Genomic DNA, 15588 nt, shown 5'->3' on the forward strand with positions numbered 1-15588 from the left:
TCATGTGGCTGGACCACCATTGGTCCCTGTTTTTTGGTGTGTGTGTGTGTGTGTGTGTGTCTGTGTGTGTGTCTGTGTGTCTGTGTGTTTGAGATGGAGGTTGGACTGCAGTGGCTCGATCTCAGCTCACTGCAACCTCCGCCTCCCAGGTTTAAGCGATTCTCCTGCCTCAGCCTCCCAAGTAGTTGGGATTACAGGCGCTGGCCATCAAGCCCAGCGAATTTTTTGTATTTTTAGTAGAGACGGGGTTTCGTCATGTTGGCCAGGCTAGTCTCAAACTCCTGACCTCGTGATCCGACCGCCTGGGCCTCTGAAAGTGCTGGGATTACAGGTGTGAGCCACCGCACCCGGCTCTTTCTTTCTTTCTTTTTAAATGTATTTTTTTTCTCGTAGAGAGGATGTCTCACTGTATTGCCCAGGCTGGTCTCAAATTTCTGGCTCCAGCGATACTCCCACTTTGGCATCCCAAAGTTTTGGAATTACAGGCATGAGCCACCACACCCAGCCGTTTGTCCCTGTCCTAATCATGAATTCCTGATTTTGACTTTTGTAAAAGGACTTGAGAATTTTACACGCTGTGACATGAACCCAGTGGTCAGAAAAAAATAGAAAAAAAAAAAAAAGGGCTGGGCGCAGTGGCTCATGCCTGCAATTCCAACACTTTGGGAGGCCGAGGCAGGCGGATCACCTGAGGTCCGGAGTTCGAGACCAGCCTGGCCAACATGGTGAAACCTCATCTCTACTAAAAATACAAAAATTAGCCGGGCCTGGAGGCACGTGCTACTCCGGAGGCTGAGGCAGGAGAATCGCTTGAATCCGGGAGGCGGAGGTTGCAGTGGGCTGAGATCGCGCCAATGCACTCCAGCCTGAGCAACAGAGTGAAGACTCCTTCTCAAAAAAAAAAAGAAAAAGAAAAAGAAGTAAACAAGAAAATAATACACCCGTAGGTCCCTCAAAAACCCTGGGTCATCCCGCGGGGACAGTTAAGCCGTTGGCGCCGAGGGTACGAGGCAAGCCAGGCCAGGAGAGCCTTCGCGGAGCCTGCGGCCTGGGCGCCGCTGTGTGCCCTGCCTGAGCATTTCAAGGCCTCACAATCTATTTGCGGTAGGTGCTCTAGGTGTTCCCATTTACTAATGAGGAAACTGAGGCGTAGTAGGGTTACATGGTAAGCCAAAGTCACGCAGATGGTGATGGATTGCACAGTATCCTATTACCAGAAAGAAAGACGGGAAAGCACCGCCGTAAGCATCGAGTTGTGTTAATAGATGATTTGCATTTTGCTGAATGTTCTGCTATCAGCTGTAAGCTGAAGTCCTTGCTTCCTATTGATGTGTTACGAAAAAACAAAAACGAAGCAAAACCAAAAGCCCTCTAGAAGTTCGGGCGGTGGAAGTCAAGCATACTCTACTCCACTCGACCCGACTAGACCCGAAAACTCCGCGCGCCGCATCGCTTGGCCAGGCAGGGCCTCCCAGACCGGAAGTCAGGATGCGGGGCCGGAAGCTGAGCGAGGGGCGGCGCGGGCCTGTGTGGGCGGGTGGCTGTAGTTGGGGCGGTCGAGGCGGCGGCGACTCTGCGCCCCCCGGCTCCGGATGGAGGCGGGGCCGCATCCCCGGCCGGGGCACTGCTGCAAGCCTGGCGGGCGGCTGGACATGAACCACGGCTTCGTGCACCATATCCGACGGAACCAGATCGCTCGGTACCGCCCCGCCCTGCGCTGTCGCCGCCACTCCTGGCCTGGCCTGGCCTGGCCCGACAGTCCCTGACTCCCGCTCGGCTCCCCGCAGGGACGACTATGACAAGAAGGTGAAGCAGGCGGCCAAGGAGAAGGTGAGGAGGCGGCACACGCCCGCGCCGACGCGGCCCCGCAAGCCAGACCTGCAGGTGTACCTGCCGCGACACCGAGGTGAGGCCGCCCGCCCCGCCTGTCTCCAGCCCGCGCGCTCTTCCTGCAACGCACTCCCCTTCTCTGTAGGGAAAAACCACTTCTTACTCCTAAGGTTCAGTTCACCTCGTCTCTTCCCGGAACCTCCACCTCAACGCTCCCAAATCTCTGCTGAATGTTTCTCCCCAAAAACTGGGAAGACTCACAAGACCCCAGTTAAGCATCGCTGTCACAGAGTATCCGGGAGCCAGCAAGACGTTTATCTGCCGGTTTGCCCCTTCGTGCTGTATTTTAGTAAGGTGCTCCGCTACCTAGCAAAGAGAAAGTCTGGCACAGCGATGAGCGACCAGCACGTAATTGTGGAATGAACCCAGTAAATGGCCTTTCCCCAGCTTCCCTGCTACCTAGAGATCACACTGGTTAACATATGACACTCAATTTTTACTAAGCATTATTACTTCTTTTTTTAAGTTTTTATTTTATTTTTGAGACTAGGTCTCTGTCGCCCAGGCTGGAGTGCAATGGTGCGATCTCGGCTCACTGCAGCCTTAGCCTCCCGAGTACCTGGGACCCCAGGCCTGTGCCACCACACCCAGTTAATTTTGGTATTTTTTGTAGAGAAGGGGTTTCCCTCACGTTGCCCAGGCTGATCTCGAACTCCTGAGCTCAGATGACCTGCCTGCATCGGCCTCCCAAAGTGGTGGGATTACAGGTGTGTGCCACCACACCCTACCTTTGTTAGGCATTATTTAAAGTGCTTTCAGATCTTACGTATATTAATTCATTGAGTCTGTTGTTTTTTTTTTTTCTTTGAGACAGAGTCTCACTCTGTCGCCCAGGCTGGAGTGCGGTGGTGCGATCTCCACTCACTGCAAGCTCTGCTTCCCGGGTTCACGCCATTCTCCTGCCTCAGCCTCCCGTGTAGCTGGGACTACAGGCGCCCACCACTGCGCCCGGCTAATTTTTGTATTTTTAGTAGAGACAGGGTTTCACCATGTTAGTCAGGATGGTCTCGATCTCCTGACCTCGTGATCTGCCAGTCTCGGCCTCCCAAAGTGCTGGGATTACACATGAGCCACCGCGCCCGGCCAATTCATTGAGTCTTTATACAACCTCATAAAAACACTTATATCTGTTTCACAGTCAGGAAATAGGCACAGAGAGGTTAAACAACTTGCCCAAGATCTCAGCTAGTAAATGGCAAAGCCTAGATTTGAACCCAGGCAGAGCTCTATCCACCCTTCTGTTTTCCAGTACTTTTTGCTAGACAAATGTGCATTGTGTACCTACTGTGTGACAGGACTGTGCTGGCCTCAGGGCAGGGATGCAAAGGTAAATAAGTTCTTGACTGGCAGCACACCAAACACTTACATTGGGCCGGGCACGGTGGTTCATGCCTGTAATCCTAGCAGTTTGGGATGCCGAGGTGGGCGGATCCCTTGAGGCCAGGAGTTTGAAATTAGCCTGGACAACATGGTGAAACCCCATCTCTACTAAAAATACAAACATTGGCCAGGCATGGTGGCAGGCAGCTGTAATCCCAGCTACTCAGGAGGCTGAGGAAGAAGAATCGCTTGAACCTAGGAAGCAGAGGTTGCAGTGAGCCGCGATTTAGCCACTGTACTCCAGCCTGGGCGACAGGGCAAGACTCATCTCAAAAAAAAAAACCCGGCCGGGCGCGGTGGCTCAAGCCTGTAATCCCAGCACTTTGGGAGGCCGAGATGGGCGGATCACGAGGTCAGGAGATCGAGACCATCCTGGCTAACACGGTGAAACCTCGTCTCTACTAAAAAAAAATACAAAAAACTAGCCGGGCGAGGTGGCGGGTGCCTGTAGTCCCAGCTACTCGGGAGGCTGAGGCAGGAGAATGGCGTGAACCCGGGAGGCGGAGCTTGCAGTGAGCTGAGATCCGGCCACTGCACTCCAGCCTGGGCGACAGAGCCAGACTCCGTCTCAAAAAAAAAAAAAAAAAAAAAAAAAAAAAAACCCACTTACACTAGACCCATAAGAAGATTGGGGCAGCTGGGCGCAGTGGCGCATGCCTGTAATCCCAGCACTTTGGGAGGCCAAGGTGGGCGGATCACCTGAGGTCAGGAGTTCCAGACCAGCCTGGCCAACATGGTGAAACCCCATCTCTACTAAAAATACAAAAATTAGCTGGACGTGGCAGCACTTGCCTGTAACCCTAGCCACTGGGGAGGCTGAGTCAAGAGAAGCGCTTGAACCCCGGAGCGGAGATTGCAGTGGGCCGGGATCGCACCACTGCACTCTAGCCTGGGTGACAGAGTGAGACTTCATCTCAAAAAAAGAAGACTGGGGCTTTCTTAACTGTATATTTTCCTGCAGCATCTCTATGGGCAGGGCCTTCAGCAGCATCCCCCTCTTCTTTCTTACTGTGGTTCATCCTTCCAGATGTCTCTGCCCACCCACTCAACCCAGACTATGAGGAGTCCGGTGAAAGCAGCAGTAGTGGAGGCTCTGAGCTGGAGCCTTCTGGCCATCAGCTCTTCTGCTTAGAATACGAGGCAGACAGTGGAGAGGTCACATCAGTTATCGTGTATCAGGTATGCCTGGTGGAAGCAGCTGCAGCCTGAAGGTCCTGGGCCATGGTAGTAATCACTGTCAGACCCTGAGCGCTGTTTTCCTCAGGACCCCCAGTGGGAAGTGTCTGCTCCATGTGTGAGCCTAGGCCTGGCGGGCAGTGCTTTTGAACACAACTCACTCCCATCTCACAGTGATTCTCAGTAGGGGAACACGGAGGGCTCTTGGCCCCCAGTGGAGAGTCACTATTACAGGGGACACCTGGGAAATGACAGGTGCTGGCAAAAAGCCTTGAGCTAAACGGAGTTCTGTGAGAGTGTTTAGGGACAGGGCAGGTCACCTTTCTGGAAGAAGCCAGGCCCTGAGCCTCCTGACTCTTCCTCCATGTAGGGCGATGACCCAGGAAAGGTGAGTGAGGAGGTGTCGGCACACACGCCTCTGGATCCACCCATGCGAGAAGCCCTCAAGTTGCGTATCCAGGAGGAGATTGCAAAGCGCCAGAGCCGACACTGACCATGCTGAAGGCGTTCTCTCCAGGCTGGATTCACTGCACTCGGAAGAATTCTGTCCAGGAAATTTAGTGTGGGGGTACCAGGACCAGTTTGTCTGATCTTGAGACCCCCAGAGCTGCTGCATCCATAGGGTGTTGCAGGACTATACCTGGCCTGCCTTGCAGTCATTCTTTCTTGTATGTTGACCCATTTACCCAGCCTGATATTCTGGAATTTTTTTTTTTTTTTTTTTTTTTTTGAGAATTTTGTGTGGCTAATGTGGTGTTCTAGAAGCAGAGACTCCAGGGAGAACCAGAATTTATGAAGCCTTGTGCTAACATGGTGCTTTCTCACCGAGGTCATATGCCTGGCTGCTGCTGTTCCACTCAGCTCCATAAACCATGTTTGTTATTTTATGGTTCTTCTGTGCTTTTGCTCATTTCCACCCATGTACTCATAGACCTTTTTTCAGCCCTTTTTCTTTGTTCCTTTCCCTCATCTTTTTGCCTCAGGTAGAATCCATCAGTTCTCCCCCTCCAACGTGACTGTGTACCTCCAGCTGCTCAGGACTTTGGAGGTGGGGAGGCCTAGGGATCTATCCTTCTAAAAAACTCTGCAAGTAATTCTGATACCAATAAAGTGGGAGACCTCCATTTTTGAGGCCTATTTGCAAGCATGTCTCCCTCCCTTTCCATGGCTTTTTCGTTTCTCGCATGTTCCACTGCTTTGCACTGTCTAGATAGCAAACCCAGGAAGATGTTGGTGCTAAACTGCAAAGATTTCTTACAGCAAAACCTGCCTTGGCCAGGGCTACAGAATTCCAACTTTCAGCTTCATTCCTAGCTGTGAACAGACTGTCCTCTGCTCAGACTAAAAGGGAATTATCAAAACAAGTGGGAACTCACTCTCAAGTTGTGACTTAACAGTTCTGAACATACCTACAAAGGGAAAGTCAATATTAGCAATAATTGCCTGATTGACAACACACCAGAGGGAATGAAATGAGACCTTCTTTCCTACCTCCCAGGAGTATATAACTCAGATCCTTAGCATAAAGATCCCCAGGAATACCACTGCTCTCATCCGGTGAACATTTTTTCTAAAGCAGGGTTAGGCTTACGTCTGAATTCCACAAGACATCCTCCCTCTCCAGTATGGAAGTTCCAAGGCACTTGTTTTCCAGCATATCAGCCTAACCTCAGTGCCCTGAAATGTGGCTTTAAGCCTTTGAGAACTGAGATTTCCTGAAACCATAGCCCCTTGCTCCAGGGGTTTCTCCACATCCGGGTGTTAAGACACCTGATGGCACTGTTGGTTTGTTCCCTATACCCCAGAAAATCTATCCTGCAAGGTAGCTACTTCAATCATGTCATTAAAATGTGGCAAGTCACAGCTCGCAATGCCAAAGGAATGCTGGGGCAGTAAGTCAGGTGGATAAGTGAGAAGGGCCTGGTAGTGAAAGCAGCCAGGGACCAGAATGCTCCAGACCTACAGAACTGGTCAAGGTTAAGTGCCTTAAACTTGCCAATCCTGGGCTCAGTTCTCCTTTTAAAGCAGAAAGGCTTTTTCCTCTTAGGCAACTGGGCTAGAAGTGCCTTTTGACTTCTAATGTTAACTACCCTCCAAAGTCTCCTGGGTCAAGGAGGCTCTCCCAAACTCCACCCTGTTCTTCCTGGTCAGAGAACCAGTCAGTCATTCTAGTCTTCCAGTCCTTAAACTGATCTGATGACTTAGAACATAGGATTTCACTGGAAGTCTTTGGCTTTTTAGTCTGGAAATACTTTTGAGGTCTGTCTTCTCAGCTGGATCACCTGTTTCCTGGTTTTATTACACAATTCAGAAGGCTAGAAGAGCAGTTTGGGGATTTGGCACCTGAAAATTTAGACCCCATTCTTGTTAAGTAAAGGAAGAGGTAGGGAGGCCGAGGTGGGCGGATCATGAAATCAGGAGATCCAGACCATCCTGGCTAACACAGAGAAACCCTGTCTCTACTAAAAGTACAAAAAATTAGCCAGGCATGGTGACATGTGCCTATAGTTCATCCCAGCTACTCGGGAGGCCGAGGCAAGAGAATCGCCTGAACCTGGAAGGCGGAGGTTGCAGTGAGCCGAGATCACACCACTGCGCTTCAGCCTGGGCAGCAAAGCGAGACTCCGTCTCAAAAAAAAAAAAAAAAGAAGAGGTAAAAGGCAAGGCAGCATTTAATAAATACCTATTGTATCCTTTTAAGTGTTTGTTGTGGTAATCCTCACAAAGACCCCTCTCACGTAGGGGACTGATGGAAATTCCTTGCTATTAAACTTTTTTTCTTGAGGAATTTTGCTTATCAAGTGCATATACACTATTAATATTTTCCACCCAAGAGAGCACTGTAAGCTAATTTATGCAGTGTGACTGTATTAAGCACTAAGCTTCCTTCAGAGCTGGCCTATCGGAGATGCTACTGCCCTTTCTCCAGGTGTGTCTGAAATGCCTGCCCAAGGATGGCCCTTAGCCAGTTAACAGCCTTATAGCCCATCCTCATTGCTTACTGCCACCCCTCAGCTGGAGTCCAAGGCAGTACTATCCAGCTTATTCACCAGACCTGCCTCCAGATATCTACTTCTTTCAAAAATTAGTGTTTCCCATGAAGGAACAAGTTCCAGAACATTTCCCACAGATGTCCCAAAGAACAGTGTCCGATGAGACTAAGTGGAACTTCCCAGCAGGCTGCTTTAGAATCCGCTCCTTTGACTAGATACAATGTAATTGGCTGTCTTTAAAAAAAAAAAAAAAAAAAACCACACAATCTGATAGGCGTATCTCATGCCCATTCAATATGGAATGTTCTTCACTCACTGAATTTAAGCCTGTATTTTAGGTTTTGTGGTTCCTGGGCCACAATGTGTGATGTCACTGATAGAAGGAAGCTGGGTTTGCAAGGGTTTTGGGCTGTGCAAGAGTAAACACTAGAGCTTGAGTTGTATCCAGCTGGCAAGCACGGAAGTCTTTGAAGAATGTAATGTAAGACGGGAAAAGAATGTAAAGCTTTTTGTACCAAATGAGAGTTGGAGCCCAGCCAACAAATGCTTTTCCCTTTTCTCTCTGGAAGGGACATTCCATCTCCATGATGCACTCTGAGGGTCACTGTCAACTAGAGATTGGCCCCATCCAGGTGAGAGGAACTTTGGGATGGGGAGTATCCAGTCTGCTGTGCATTTGACAGGATCTCTGAATGGCTAGGTAATGGATCCCCAGCAGGCTCACAAATTTAAATGAAGCCTTTGTGTGCACAAAGAGGAATAAGTACAGATTACTTTCCTACCGCTAGATTTTTGGGGAGAGTCACCATGGAATGTTGACAATTAAAATATTTTAAGCTCCCTTGCTGAATTCCTGTCCTGTCCATGAGGAATCAGATGGTCATACAGCCCATAGGCACCCACCCGCAATTTCCCTAGGAGTTGGAGTATGCTAGAATTGAAGACCTTCTGAGTAAAGGGCTTGTCTGCCTTCTCAGAGCCAGGAGAATTTGCACTGGTTGTGTTAAATGTATAAAAAGCTATATGTTCACCAGTTTACTCATTTCCAATGTGTAGATGAATAAAATGTAGTGCAAATTATTTGAAAATCCCAGAAGGAAGGTACTTTTCAAATGCAGTATTTTTTTCAACAAATAAACTTACTATTTTTACAGCACTGTTTTTGCCAAGAGTTGTGAAATCACTTGTGTACACAGGGAAGTGGAGGTTAAATACCTGCCCTAAAGTCATTCCACCACCAAGTCAGCACTGGAAATCTCATCTCTTGCTTTGCCACACTATTTTAAGAGCTGTCCCTGTTGGAACATAACAACTAGACAGACTCATGTAGCATTAGAGTTGGAAGGCCTTTTTAAAGACATCTGGTCCTACTTCGTACATGATACACAATTCCCCCTACCAACTACCTATGAAGAGCCCTTCTGTCATACGGAGCTCTATCCTGGGATAATTCTATTTTAGGAACTATTAGATTGTCATATTAAGCCAAAAGCTGCCTCATGTCCCGGATCTGGAGTACTATGCCTTGCCCCCACATCATGTTAGAACTTGAATAGTCCTCTCAGGACTTCATCTTGATTGGATAGGGACTCAAACCCAGCTCAAGAAGATACAGTGTTAAGAATTGCAAAGCTTCCAATTAGGGTTCACAGCCCCATTGGGCAGATAAGGTGCCTAGTCAATGGGAATGCAGTTGGGCAGGAAGATGGTTCCTGTCAATTAGCAAGGAAGCACACCTTGGTCCTGAGGCACAAAGCATAGCCAGCGGCAGGTGGCCTGGATTTTATCCCCCACTGGTTCATTCAGCCAGGTGTGCTTGTACAGTGATCACTACACAGCCATACTTCTTAGCCCTGTTTTAACTACTTGTCCTGATGTGATTAAGGAAAGGGCTCTCCTGCTGGGCACGGTTGTTCACATCTGTAATCCCAGCACTTTGAGAGGCCAAGCGAGCAGATCACCTGAGGTCAGGAGTTCGAGACCAGCCTGGCCAACATGGTGAAACCCCGTCTCTACTAAAAATACAAAACTATTAGCCAGGCGTGGTGGCAGGCACCTGTAATCCCAGCTACTCTGGAGGCTGAGGCACAGGACTCACTTGAACCCAGGAGGCAGAGGTAGCAGTGGGCAGAGGTAGCAATGAGCCGAGATTGCGCCATTGCATTCCAGCCTGGGCAACAAGTGAAACTCCGTCTGAAAAGAAAAAGGGCTCTCCAACAGGTTTTCTGCTTTCATTTCTACTTTCCACTGGGTCCAAGAAGGTTTATCCCTCTTCAAGTCATTGTGCGGTTTATTCTGCTCTACCTTTCTAAAGCACAGGGTCCTGTTGTTGCACATAGCTTTTGCCTCATCAGTGTTGCCAAACTTCAGCTCCCCACACCTGGCAGCCTGAGCCCGTGCACCATTCAGGTGATGATCTGCCCAAGTGTCATCTCACAAGGGCTCCAACAGATGCTGGGACCGCTTTCGAGACAGAATGCCAGGTACAATTCTGATATGTGAAAGTATTTCCACCCTTGCAATAATTTAAGAAACATCCAGGAATGCACTCATAGCCTGTAAGTTTTTGGTGAAGCTGGTCAGTAATTTTTCCCACACTATCCTGTTTCCTTTTCCCAGAATCCTCCGGGTCTCTCACCTTCCCCTCTTTGCTTACCAACACTGGCCATGTTAATCCTTACCTACTCTACACTGACACCTACATGTGTGGATGTCCTCTGGTCTCTGCCGCCTTATTTCAAATACGTGTTGATCAGTCGGGAAACACGTCTTGGGCACTGATTTCTGGCTAGTACGCTGTGTACTTGCACGCAGGAAAGCAAAAAGTATCTAATGAAAGCAGCCCTCCTCCGGAGTTTGCTGAGCCACAGGAACCATAAGCCAAATCCCAGGCGCTTGGATTTCTTTAGAAACAGCCAAGGCTTTGTGTCTGCTTCTCTGGACCCGCCGCAGCCCTGGCTAGAGGCAGGCATGGGGCGCCGAGTTGAGAAAGCTTCCTAGAGGACTCACCGTTGGCCGGTGCAGGCTGCAAACTATGCGCAGCGGCGGAGAGACGCTCCTCCAGCCATGTGCACGGCGACAATCCCAGGTAGAGCTGGAATGCAGGCTGCCCCGAGGTCCCCAATTGCTGGCGCTTCCCCCGCAGGAACCGGTTAAACCAAACCTCTAGGCATCTCGGTTTTAGAGCGGTCTTAACGCCACAGCCCTCCGCGCCCAGATCCTCCGAAGTTGGGACACCGCCCACGTTTCCCCCGTGACATGGGCGCGGGGGCTCGGGAGTTGTAGTCTTGGGCAGGGCGCGGGCGCCGAGGCCGGGGCTGCGCGGACTCCACGTCCCGGCGGGCGGCGCGGCGAGGCCTGGGGCCGCCAGGGGCGGGGCCGCTCGGCCCTTTAAACCTTTCAGGGCTGCTCCGAGGGCCGCAGCTAGAGTCGGCGCCACGAGGGGGCCGAGCAGGGTGCGGCGGCGGCGGGGCGTTCCGGGGAGGTGCGTAGTGGGCTCCTTGCCTTCCTCCGGGCTTCCAGGAATCACCTGGGGAGTCTCGCGTCCCGGGTCTGGGGGAGTAGCTGGCCGCAGGCTCCGGCCCCAGTCGGGGTCCCCGCGCCCAGGCGAGCGGGGGCCGGGCCGGGCTTTCGCGTGAACCTGCCCCTCGCCCAGGGCGCCGATGGTCAGGTGGTTGCCTGCGCGCCGCTGACTCGCCACCGCTCCACTGGGCCAGCACCCAGCCTCTCCTTGGCGTGGCCTCTTCGGTTGTCCAGCCCGTCTCCCAGCCCTGGTCCCTCAGAAGGAGGGTAACTCCCTTCCAGATGTTACGGTCCGCCTGCGTCTCTCAGCACGCCGGTGGCATTTGGGTTGACCGCGGAGGCCCCCAATGCCAGAGGGTGTCCACGTTATGCCTTGGGCTCAGCCCAAACTTTGGACGCTCAGAGACCCAACGGGAGCCCTGGATAAGGTGTTGACCCCTTTCCCCTCCCCCTTCCCGGCCAGTTACCCACTCCTGGACTTTGCTCTCTCTCCACCAGGCCAGGGCAGCTGATGGTTGTGGCAGAAACATCTCAAGGTAGCTGGTCCGCCCCCACTTCCCCATCTACCTCTTGTCCTCCCCCCCACACCACCACCACCCTGGCTCCCCTCCCTCATGACCGCCTGGATCCTCCTGCCTGTCAGCCTGTCAGCGTTCTCCATTACTGGCATATGGACTGTGTGAGTAAAGTGGGGTGCGGGGGCAACAGGAGCTTGATGATGCACACAAAGTCCCTTGTCCTGTTGTAGGCTTCAGGGTGGTACCCAGGGTCACTCTGGCTGTCTCAAAAGCCTGGCCTGGTGCCTGGGCACACAGCCCCTTGGGACAAGCTGGCAAAACTGCTGTCCAGCAGGGTGGCCCTGACAAATATACTTCTAGCCAGGGCAATCTCCAGGGGGCCTCTAGGTGGGGGACATGCTGCAGGTGCTGGTATGGCATCAAGCCTCAGGGACCCCAACTTGAGTCCCCAGGAACAATAATGAGGCTGAATGAGGCCAGAAATCAAGGTTGAAGAGAAGGGTCGTGGGGTGGGTTGATGGGGAGCTCAGGAAGGCTGGCCAGGGTGACAGTTCTGTTCCCACAGGTATGCCATGGCTGTGATGAACCACCATGTATGTCCCGTGGAGAACTGGTATGAAGGACTCTGCAGACAGCCTCGCTCTAAAGTTTCCTTCATCTCTGTCCCCTCTTGGGCCCGAGGGTGCCACGAGCCAGACTGCAACCCAGAGCCTCACTGCTCTTCTCTGAAATTGGTCCCCAGGCATGACTTCATGCCTACGCACCTCCCACCATCCCTTTGCCCCTCTGGTTACTGCTTCAGGCCAGCACTGGGGAGTGTGATCTTCTGTCCCTGTGGGGGAGGTCTGGGAGAGAGTCCTCTTTGAGGCCTGAGGCTATAGGCCAAGGGACTGGGGGCAGTCCCTTCCCCCAGTCTACTCCCTGTCCTGCCTGCCAGGTCCTACAACGAGTCCTGCCCTCCTGACCCTGCTGAGCAAGGGGGCCCCAAGACCTGCTGCACCCTGGACAATGTCCCCCTCATCAGGTAAGGCCTAGATATTGGGCAGGGGGAGATCCGAGGTCCTCCCAGACAGACCCTCAAGCAAAGAGCTGTCCTTGGGTCTCAGGAATAATAAGTATCCTAAGAGCCACTTCATAACAACACTACTTGCCAGTTACTATGGGGCAGGCACACTGCTGAGCGCTTTATATGCATTGTCTCTTTTCATCTTCCCAGGAGTGAGGCAGCTCTGGTTTTCACCATTTTATAGGTGAGAAAACAGGCTCAGTCTTACTCATCCAGGTTACACAGCTAATAAGTGGAGCCACCTGGATTTAAGCTCGAGCCCTCAGATTGCCCAGCCCGTGTTCTGGCTCAAGGATAGCCAAACCAGCTGCAGGGCTCAGCAAAGAGTGTCAGGGTTGCCTGAACACTCCTGGGCACTCCCTTCTCTCTCACACACGAGCTCTGCTTTGGGGGCCCAGCCTGGAACCAGTTGTTCATGAGGGACCCTGGCTTTTCACATAAATCAGTGGCCTGCCTGCTAAGGAGCAGGTGCAGGTAAATGAGGGGAGAGCCAGTGAGCCAGAATGGGGGCCCCCTGGGCCTCCTGCCGCCCTCTTACTTTGTCCTTCCCCCTCCTCGCAGCAAGTGCGGCTCCTATCCCCCAGAAAGCTGCCTCTTCAGCCTCATTGGCAACATGGGTGCTTTCATGGGTGAGTTGTACCCTTAGCCCTGACCCTGCCTGCCCAGCCCAGTGCCCCCAACACAGAAAGGCCCAGGAAGCCCTTCCTCTGTGCAGCCCTCCCCACCAAAGGCTGAGGCAATAGAAGCAACGTCTCTCCCCTTCCTTGAAGGCCAAAAGCTAACTCCCACACAGCCACCCTGCTGGCTGGAGCCTAAGGAAACCTAGTTCACCACCCGCCTGTCCATTCTGAGGGGCAGGAGCACCACAGGGTCTGGAGGAAGCTGACAGGCTCACTGGGCAGGGCCAAGGCTGGAGGAAGGCCTCAACTGTGTCTCCTCCCCCAGTGGCCCTGATCTGCCTCCTGCGCTACGGGCAGCTCCTGGAGCAGAGTAGGCACTCTTGGGTTAACACCACAGCGCTCATCTCAGGCTGCACCAACGCCGCGGGCCTCTTGGTGGTTGGCAACTTTCAGGTGCTTCCCCTTCTCCCCCGCAAACCTTGAACTTTACCTAACAAGACCTGGCTGCCTGTAGGGTGGCACCTCAAGGTTGGGGCTGGAAGGAGGGAATGAGAAAGGAGGGGGAGGAAGGAAGAGGGAGAGAGGAGATTCACTGAAGGAGGGGTGGAGGGGCGGGGCCAATGGCCACATCACCAACTGGCCCTTCTCTGGGCCCAGGTGGATCATGCCAGGTCTCTGCACTACGTTGGAGCTGGTGTGGCCTTCCCTGCGGGGCTGCTCTTTGTCTGCCTGCACTGTGCTCTCTCCTACCAAGGGGCCACCGCCCCACTGGACCTGGCTGTGGCCTATCTGCGAAGTGTGCTGGCTGTCATCGCCTTTATCACCCTGGTCCTCAGTATCCTTTCAGGATGGGGCAGCCGGGAACTCATCCTCTAGCTCAACCTTTCTCCCTCCCAAGAGGATGGGGGATGGCGGCCTAACACTGCCATGTGGGGGAGAGGCCTAACACCTCTCCCTTTGGAGAGGTGAGGCCTGAGACTGCAGAAGGGGTGTTGCCAGGTTTCCATACGTCCTACTGAACATTTCCTTAGCCCCATTTCAGGTGGAGTCTTCTTTGTCCATGAGAGTTCTCAGCTGCAACATGGGGCAGCCCTGTGTGAGTGGGTGTGTGTCATCGATATCCTCATTTTCTATGGCACCTTCAGCTATGAGTTTGGGGCAGTCTCCTCAGACACACTGGTGGCTGCATTGCAGCCTACCCCTGGCCGGGCCTGCAAGTCCTCCGGGAGCAGCAGCACCTCCACCCACCTCAACTGTGCCCCCGAGAGCATCGCTATGATCTAAGGTCTGGGGAGGGTGGCTGGCCCGGCCTCTGCAGCACCCCACCCCATATCTTCTTTGCATTTATTTTGTACCAAAAACAATTTTGAGAAAGTATTCTGTTGGGATACGGGCTTCGTCACTTCTGGAGAAGTGGCCATCCCATGTCCACCTGTGCCATAGAGGAGTGGGCCCTGCCAGCTGCCATAGCTGCATGACCTGCTTCCCCACCCCACAGTGTTGTTTTGTTTTTAAAGGTCACCTGTCCTCACTCACCCAGCCAGCCCTTCAGGTGCCTTCTACTCCCAGTGCCAAAGCCAGACCACTGGGGTTTCCTGCTGCAGGAATTGGGGGCTGGGAACAGCAGAGGGGATAGAAGTCTGGTGGAGGTGGAGTGGGCACGCCTTAGCCTACGGAAAGGCCCATTTCTGGGCCCACTGAGCTGCACTGGGATTCTTCACTCTGCCCCTCACTTCCGTTAGGGCAAATAACACAGCAGAACCACGTGGGTATTTTAGTACTTTTTTTTTTATATTAAAAGGATTCTAATTTGCATCTTTGTAGTCTGTTCTGGAGAGTCGGGGGGCCTGATCTGGTATGGCTTTCCATAAGCCAAGGAGGGCAAGCCCTTGCCCCCAGGAGAGTGCTGAGTGCACTCTGTTGCCAGAAACAAAGGATGCCAGGTGCCATCCAAATACCCCTTCAAAGGGCTTGAAACCTTTCTGGGCCTCTAAGCAATCTAAAGAACTGCCTTGGTCTGATCATCTCACCCATCCCCCCACTCAGAGTCTGCTTTGAACTTTGATTCCTTAGGAGGCATGGGGGGAAGGTGGGGGTGGTACAGAGAGCAACTTTAAAATATTAAACGTGGCTTTCTCAGTGGAGAGAAAGAAAATCTCTGGGATTACAAAGTTAACTAGACATTGCAGTAGGAGGAGGGTGCAGGCTAGTTTATCAGCTTTTTTTTTTTTTTTTTTTTTGAGAGACAGTTTTGCTCTTATTGCTCAGGCTGGAGTGCAATGGCATGATCTCAGCTCACTGTACCCTCTGCCTCCCAGGTTCAAGCAATTATCCTGCCTCAGCCTCCCAGGTAGCTGGGATTACAGGTGTGTGCCACCACGCCCAACTAATTTTTGTATTTTTAGTAGAAACAGGGTTTCACC

The 15588-nt window shown here is 52.3% G+C and overlaps 3 protein-coding genes across 8 annotated transcripts in view; 2 read left to right on the top strand and 1 right to left on the bottom strand.

The window, feature by feature from the left end:
- The window catches only part of USP39 (ubiquitin specific peptidase 39), a 48333-nt gene extending 37659 nt beyond the window's left edge, over window positions 1-10674 (bottom strand). The window contains exon 1 of the mRNA XM_015112745.3: window positions 10449-10674. The gene's annotated coding sequence lies outside the window, so the exon portion shown is untranslated. The remainder of the gene's footprint in view (window positions 1-10448) is intronic.
- On the top strand, window positions 1513-7234 carry C13H2orf68 (chromosome 13 C2orf68 homolog). 2 transcript variants are annotated; one of them, XR_013402373.1, is made up of 5 exons: window positions 1561-1699; window positions 1788-1906; window positions 2001-2597; window positions 4298-4449; window positions 4817-5590. XR_013402373.1 is itself a non-coding variant. In NM_001193859.3 (4 exon segments), coding segments are annotated over 4 exon segments (501 nt in total). In that variant the 5' UTR covers window positions 1513-1592; the 3' UTR covers window positions 4940-7234.
- On the top strand, window positions 10142-14980 carry TMEM150A (transmembrane protein 150A). Of its 5 annotated transcripts, none has more exons than XM_015112765.3 (8): window positions 10142-10527; window positions 11460-11640; window positions 12045-12092; window positions 12417-12503; window positions 13107-13174; window positions 13491-13618; window positions 13823-14000; window positions 14208-14980. In XM_015112765.3, exons 2-8 carry the CDS (start codon window positions 11576-11578, stop codon window positions 14447-14449), a joined length of 816 nt encoding a protein of 271 aa, XP_014968251.2. In that variant the 5' UTR covers window positions 10142-10527; window positions 11460-11575; the 3' UTR covers window positions 14450-14980. The 5 variants fall into 5 exon arrangements, with proteins under 5 accessions (XP_014968251.2, XP_001088263.2, XP_001087786.2 ...); XM_001088263.5 differs by lacking the exon at window positions 10142-10527 and adding an exon at window positions 10897-11228; XM_001087786.5 differs by lacking the exon at window positions 10142-10527 and adding an exon at window positions 10897-10923.
- The last annotated feature ends 608 nt before the right edge of the window (window positions 14981-15588 follow it).

This window comes from Macaca mulatta, chromosome 13, assembly GCF_049350105.2.
Source record: "Macaca mulatta isolate MMU2019108-1 chromosome 13, T2T-MMU8v2.0, whole genome shotgun sequence".
Classification (NCBI taxonomy): domain Eukaryota; kingdom Metazoa; phylum Chordata; class Mammalia; order Primates; family Cercopithecidae; genus Macaca; species Macaca mulatta.

Bases quoted from the DNA above. Each gene is read 5' to 3' on its own strand.
- TMEM150A (XM_015112765.3), top strand. From the start codon at position 11,576: ATGACCGCCTGGATCCTCCTGCCTGTCAGCCTGTCAGCGTTCTCCATT. The intron at 12,093-12,416 runs GTATGAAGGACT...CCTGCCTGCCAG, and splicing joins GTATGTCCCGTGGAGAACTG to GTCCTACAACGAGTCCTGCC. The intron at 13,619-13,822 runs GTGCTTCCCCTT...CTCTGGGCCCAG, and splicing joins TGGTGGTTGGCAACTTTCAG to GTGGATCATGCCAGGTCTCT.